Source organism: Pygoscelis adeliae, unplaced genomic scaffold (assembly GCF_000699105.1).
Source record: "Pygoscelis adeliae isolate BGI_AS28 unplaced genomic scaffold, ASM69910v1 Scaffold85, whole genome shotgun sequence".
Taxonomy (NCBI): Eukaryota; Metazoa; Chordata; class Aves; order Sphenisciformes; family Spheniscidae; genus Pygoscelis; species Pygoscelis adeliae.
In genome coordinates this window covers 3429452-3436428 of record NW_008824900.1, presented here as the reverse complement: position 1 = coordinate 3436428, position 6977 = coordinate 3429452, and the positions used below count along the sequence as shown (strand labels likewise).

Here is a 6977-nt window from a genome sequence, read left to right as displayed (position 1 = left end):
CCTTGGCCCGAGTCTGTGGCCGTCGCTGCCCGCTTAATGGCGCGTCCTTGTCCGGGCACGAACGCCAGCCTGTGTGTTACAGCGCGAGGGCAGCACAGAAGTTCCCTTTCTTCCTTTCATCTTCTCTTGTCCTGCACGTTCCTAATGCCTAGTCCCTCCGTCGGTATTACTCACGCTCTCCTCCCCTTTATGCCGCTTAGTCCACTTTTTTCTGTTTCCCTAACGTTGTTATTTAAGTGGCTATTTAACGTTTCGCTATTTCACAGGCTAGCAGCCCCAGGTTCTCTTACCCTCTTTGCTTAGAAGCAACCCGTAGTGCTGGTGTTTTCACTTTGATGTTGCTCAAAAAAAGAGAGAGGCGGGGGATGCCATAGGGTTGCATTCAGTAAGCTAACTTTGGTACCAGCTGTGTTATCGAAAGTATTTTCCCTCTCCGTCTGCAGGGAGGGATGCAAGCAGGAGTACCAGTTTCCTAACGTTACACTAGTTTTAAGTATATGGTTACAGTGAGCTGGGGCGGGGAGGCTTGTGCTTGCTGTCTTCAGGTGCCTAAGGAGCAGACGCTGAGCTAAATGTGATTCGGTTCTAAGGAAGACTCAAATGATGACCCGTGGGGATATTTCCTTGTAGGCTAGGCTCTGCAGAATTAGGACTAACGTCTGCACGGCACCATCTTTTGGGAGATGTCTACGAAGTGAGCTCTGGACAAGGTGCTGGAAAAAGGAAGATGCTCGCCCACCCTGGTTTTTTGGTATGTGGGAGCGTTTGCAGTCACAAAACCAGCGAGTTACTGGTGTTAATAATTATCTTGGGAGACAGCGAGAGCCATCTGTGTGTCTGTGCCATTCGTCCCCTGCTGCTGTGGTCCGACAAAAGGCTCTGGATGAGAAGACAGAAGAGTTCAAACTGGTCTACAGGTTTCCGGGGATTAAGTACTGCAGGGTGCTGTCCAGACTGAAGCTGCTGCAGACTGCCACCACCATGGTCATGCTGCCTCCCATCTGCTACCTCTATCTGCAAGACCAGGTTTCTCAGAATATCCTCTTGTATACAACGGGCATTGCGTTCTTTGCTGGTGCAATGTTGTATGGTATGAGCTACTTTTTGAGACGAATTATTGGATTAATCTACTTAAATGAAACTGGCCGTACTGTCAAAGTGGCCCACTTGACGTTTTGGGGAAGACGCAATGACATTTACTGTCCCGTAGAGACAGTGATGCCTTTGGATGAAGCTGGAGATAGCAAGGGGGAGGTACTTCTCCAGTTCAAACGGTATAATAGTACAGATATTTTATATTTTACGATTAAGTTTGGCCAGATTGTAGATAGACAGAAGTTTACCCAAATATTTGGAGGATTTGAGTGATACAGCAGCTAATTTCCAGTGATTTTCCCTGTTGCCTGTTCATTGTGCTTATTCTTCTGTGACGTTTAGTTTACCAAACTGACATACCTCTGTCATTTTCCTATGCAAAGCCTGCTGGTAAGTGCACTCAGTGTAGAAAGTAGAAATGGTAAAGAACAATCCACTGGATTAAATGTCTTTGCAGCTTGTTGAAGGTGTGAGCAGGGTCTCTTCCGCGTTGGATACAGTGACGTGCATGGTGCGCCGTCACCAGCAGTTCCAAGTCTAAACTGTCCTATGTGGAACGTGCAGTAGGGGGCTGAATTCCTGATGCTGACCCTGACTGTTTCAGCTGGCCTCTTCGATTGTTTTTGAACGGGAAAAACTCTTGGAAGTGAAATGCGGTAACTCTGCCAGAGCGTCCTCACTTTAAATTCATTGTTTCTTTTAGCGAATTTTAGGTTGACTGGGAAGCCTCTTGAAATGAAAACTTGTCTCATCCATACATGTGATAAATAATGCTGAATGTCAGAGATACACACGCTCGTGCGTTAATAAAATGGAGGTAACTGAAAGAGCGGTATGTAGTGCTGTGTAAGGTGCGTGGGGTCTCTTGGCAAGGTCTTCCAGGGTGTGAACGTAACTGGGCAAAACAAGGGTGCATGTTGCAAGACACGTGGATGGTTCAGCTGTAAGGGTAAGTTAAAGGCTGGACAGCGTTTCGGGAGCCTCTCATAGAAATTGCTTTCCCATTGGAATAAAGGAAGAACACACCTAAACTATGTTGCTGTGAGTTACAGGGACAGTCTGTGATCCTTTGTTCAGTTTGGATCCTAATGATCATCTGAAAATTTGGAACTACTTGTCCTCCTTTGCATATATTCATGTTTGTGTTTGTTTTGTATGTGTGAATGACACGTAATCAATGCTGTAACACTTGAGGTAAGGGATTGCATGTAAAAGTCTAAGACTGTTACCAAAAGTCTAATTTTGGTAACAATGTGAATTAAGCAGTCTTCTGTGAAGATTACCATGCAGCCTGGGAAACAAGTCATCTGTATCCCTTGACGTGTCTATTGATTTGGGCATATTTTACCATCAAAAGCTCTGTTGCCAAACACCCTTTCCACTCCCTACTCCCCCAGCCTGGGTTTACCTAAAATGAAAAGAAAAAAGGTAAGACACCTAAAAGCTATGTGGAATTAAGGCTGAAAATATGTGTACTTGTATTCTGTTGAGCTTGCAGGGTTGATCACCTCAGCACCTGTGTCCGTGAAGGACAGTGGTCTTACTCTGCAGTGTTAGTATGATTCCTCCTTTTCCAAAACCTCCGTAGGAGTGAGGAGTAGGATTTAAACCCGAGAAAGAATCAAACCTCATCACTTGTAACATGTAAAACTTTTCGAATTGTCAGAAGCAAGTGAACTCCTTACACTGCTCTTCTGGCTGTTATTTCATTTGAAACAATGGCAAATAACGTGACCCTCGCCAATAGAGAAATTTGGAGTGTTCTTTTCCCTGCTTCTTCCTCACGCGTATTGAAACCTCTGTCTCTTGGTGGATTGGCAGATGCAGGTTAAGTACAATTGCCGTTTAAGTGCAAGGGTTACCCTGATTTACTATTTATTTGTGTTGAGAAAAAAAAACGGGGGCTCCATTGTTTTACATTTTTGGCTGATGCTGTGTGGTACAGCAGTATCAAAAGGAAAAGAGAAATGTTCCTTGGCTTAAACACCACGGCAGTAAAATACAGCGGATGGTATGCATACAGCATGGTTTTTTGAGGCTTATCTTCATAAGAATATATTTAATATGCACTAATGATGCAGTTATGTATATACTAGGTGTAAAATAAAAAGTCCCGGAGAAGTTCAATTACAAATATTTTATTTAAGAATATTGATTACACATGAGATGTCATTTTTTATGAATCTGTGTACAGTTACTAGTTACACCATGAAGTGTAGTTAAGTATTTGTTTAAACATTTATTTGGCACTGTCCACAGTATGCTGTAAACAATATTAACTTTATATGCTTCAGCTGCAGTGCTTTCTATGTATTCTCTAAGATGATTTCATCAACATGTTGTACACAATTATACAGTTACTGAGTGTCAGTAAAAATTATAAAAACACCTAGAGTATTCATAATAAAAGTGAAGATGTGGTAAGACTTCAAATTACTGGACCTTTGCTTCTGTAAAAGTACAAGACTTGCTAGAGACATGTACTAAAACTACTGCACTGATATGTTGAACAAACCAATTCCCAAAACGCTGTCAAATACAGTTCTCGGTTCGACTTTCCTCTTGCTGCTAATACACTTAAAGGACAGCGATGACAATGAGGTTTTCTTGAACACTAATTCACCAGTCCTTCCCCCAGATTTCTACAGCCTCTGTTTAAAAACCTGCTCAGGTTCTGACCAGCTGGTACCAGAATTCTGGTTTCTGCAGAGAGGTTTACAGAATTCCCATTATTTTTAAGCTAGCAGAAGTGAGTGTACTTGAGTTTCCCAATACCAGCAGTCAAAAAATGAATGAGAAAACCATGATTAACACTTCAAAGCAGGTAAGAAACCCTTCACATTTTGGTAGCTGTATTAAACCTGTAAGTCTTTTAACTGCTCTGGCTCTTATTATGTACTTAAAAATTGTGGTCGGTTCCTAATAGGGCAACTGTAAAGTCCACTGTGGTCCCTGGTTTTTGGTGCACAACAGAGAGTTAAACTTAGTAAGCAAAATCCAGATGCTTGCTAGCCAAGAAGAAGAATAAAAGGCACCAGACCTAGCTCAAGTCAGCCTTAAGCAAACAGCAAAGAGTAAAGAGACGTCCAAAACAATTCTCTGAAGAGAAACAAATTAATGAACCGTTGACACTTTTTGATCCTGTGGCTTTCTAGAAGATCTCTGAAGTATCAATGACTTAGAATTAACTGTTAGAACAAAACCAGAATTACTTTGCATTATAAGTGTGCAATTAGGAGTAGGCCTTCACTGTAGTGGCTCTAATGTCAGGTAATGGCTAAGGTCAAGTAATTCTGCTGTAGTTTTACAAAATACCTCAAGTATTCATGTAGAACTTGTGATAGATAAATTAATGGCTATTGTGTGTTATGGGCAAATGGTAAAATAATCTCAAATCATTCTAGATTGCTGACAGAGGTCGAAATAATGTGCTTCACATGATTCTCTAAGCTTTGCCAAATTACATACTTCAGGGCATAGTTTTCTCTGTACAAGTCTGATTGTAAGAGAAGTCAAAAGTTTTAAAATCCAGGATGAGGGAAAAAAGAACAAGTACTTCAGTGCCACTTACCGCGCTGCACCTGTGGCTGAGTGCATTAGTGCCTCTGGAGCAGCACGTGTAGGCTGGGCATAGCGTAGCTGATGGCATCCTGATCCAGTTGGTGTGGCAGACGTCTGTATTCAGGGGAATACAGCTGGACGTTATTCTGTAAAATACTGTACTTGGCAGTGGTGGAAAGCAGAGCTTTCCTTGAAACACCTATTTTATTCCAGCTACCATTAGGGAATGGCACTTTCTGTATGGCAGGCATGTGGCTTTAAGTATTAGGCCATACTTGTTGCTGCTTCTGGACGCAAGAGTAAATCTGCTGGGATTACCTGTGAAAACGGACTCTACCAGGTCATATTTAGACAATCAGATAGTCAGGGCCATGAATGTAGAGAGGACTCTGCAATTAATATGACCCAAGCCAGAAGACGGAGGGCCACAGCTTCTACAAATGCAGTGTGGGACGACAGCTGCATGTACCTGCTGGTGACCGGTACCAATGCTCCGCCTGGGTCGAGTTTGCATGGAGCAGCTTGCCTTGGGCAGGATTACAGACAGAACACAAACCTTAGTTTATGACTTTACACTTATCTTGTAAGCAGAGAAGACATGAATTAATGCAAACTAATTTCATAATCAGCTGTTCAGTGCAAGGGAACTGCTTTTTACTTGAAATTTGCTAAGATGTCACTGAAAATGTTCAGAAAGAGGTGCGCATGATGATCCTTGAAGATCAGTGTTGGACGAAAACGAATCGATCTGTCGCCACAGCCTCCCAGCACAACGCCTAAAACGAGAAGAGAATAGGTCCTCTAGTCATTTCCATCTTTGCCAAATATCCCGAAAATGCAGGTCTCCAAACGAGGTCCACCTCACTGTGGAGGGCCAACAGAAGCTCCCCAAATCACTGCTAACCACACAATGATACAGCACGTAGTCAGTGGTGCAAAGGGGCCTTGAGCTTCACAGCAACTCAGAAGAACGCTGTGGGTGGCTGTAGCTGTTCTGTAAAACAATTGGAATGCTGGGACTAATCCCAACATCAATGGGAAGACTCCATCCAGCACAGAGCTCAAACAGCATCTGACACTTCAAAGCTGCAGTACTCTACGGGTTAAGTACCCCAATGCCAGAATAAGACACAGTAGGTTTCTTTGCAATTTTGTTTTTAATTACAAGAAGTTAAAATATCTCAGCGCTGGCCAACTTCTTCCTGCAGTACTTCAAATGTACGGTATTTTTTTTACCCCAAAATCAGTTAGTTCTTTGAAATGTTTGTGGGCAACAAAAATCCATACCATTGAGCTGAGCTTACCTTGCCTCTAAGCATAGCCTTGGTTTACTATGAAACAAACAGCTTGCCTTCTCTCCCTGCTGGCTTAGTTTCCAAGAACAAAAAACATCAATGTCTTCTACACTCTAAAATTTTGCTTTCACAGTAGTTTAGATGCATGATGCCTGCTTCTTTCAAGAGATAAGAGTAACAGCAAAAACTGGCAGCAGCAAACCCAGGGCCCCCACACAGTTAAATTCAAAGAGAATGTTAGGCTTCAGATCACGAGGTTCCCCTCCTGACGCCTGGGCTTGTCGACAGCTGGGTAAGAGTTTAGAAAAAGAGGGGTGTAGTTGTAGATCTGTGCCCATTTGAGGCAACTCATTGTATTTCATTATTAGGTATTCCATAAAATTCATAGTTGTTCTCCCTGTGTTTCCTGAGTGACAGTTACATTAACTTTCTTCTAATTTTCCTGATGTGTTTCTACAAGTAAGCCGTGCCTAGGTGCACCTAAGGTCACTGCAGAGGACTATGAAAGCGATTTCACAAAAACTCCTGCCCTAGATACATCTCTTCCAGTAACATTAGACCTGGAGAGAAAGGTGAATGTACACACCATGCAACGGACTGGTCTGATGTCTCCGAAAAATACAAGTATTTCCAGAAGAGTCTAAATACAGCTTTGTTCATAATTTCACTGCTGTCCTCTGATACTGTAGTACACATACACCATATGAAAAAGGAGAATTTAAAGCATTACATATGCTCTGTTTGTCATTTGAAGCTGATCCACTCACAAACTTTCTTACCTTTGTTTCTGGCTATTGTAATTAACTTGTTTCTAGTTGCATCATTTGGAGTGTCAAACGAACAGAACGTTCCTCTTCCTCTCACTCTGCTGATAAGATGAGGGTAACGAGCCTGCAAAGAGAGGTGAGGAGGTATGCATGGCGGCTGCTGCAACAGAGGGCACCTGGTGGCAAGCTCTGCTCTACCAGGCATTCTGCCACATGGAAACCCTGCTGCCTCCCTCCTCCGTTCTGGTGGAGTGGAGCT

The 6977-nt window shown here is 42.8% G+C and overlaps 2 protein-coding genes across 2 annotated transcripts in view; one reads left to right on the top strand and one right to left on the bottom strand.

The window, feature by feature from the left end:
• The first annotated feature begins 635 nt into the window (after positions 1-635).
• TMEM186 (transmembrane protein 186) lies at positions 636-1922 on the top strand. Its single transcript, XM_009324725.1, has one exon. It carries the CDS (start codon positions 754-756, stop codon positions 1366-1368), a length of 615 nt encoding a protein of 204 aa, XP_009323000.1. The 5' UTR covers positions 636-753; the 3' UTR covers positions 1369-1922.
• A 1291-nt stretch (positions 1923-3213) lies between these two features.
• ABAT (4-aminobutyrate aminotransferase) overlaps positions 3214-6977 on the bottom strand; it is a 45778-nt gene continuing 42014 nt past the window's right edge. Inside the window, exons 15-16 of the mRNA XM_009324724.1 lie at positions 6731-6842; positions 3214-5432 (exon numbers count right to left, since the gene is read on the bottom strand). Of these exons, the coding sequence (XP_009322999.1) occupies positions 5311-5432; positions 6731-6842 (234 nt within the window). The 3' untranslated portion in view covers positions 3214-5310. The remainder of the gene's footprint in view (positions 5433-6730; positions 6843-6977) is intronic.

What these genes read in the sequence shown, in the direction of transcription:
- TMEM186 (XM_009324725.1), top strand. Translation starts at nt 754, where the DNA reads ATGTGGGAGCGTTTGCAGTCACAAAACCAGCGAGTTACTGGTGTTAAT.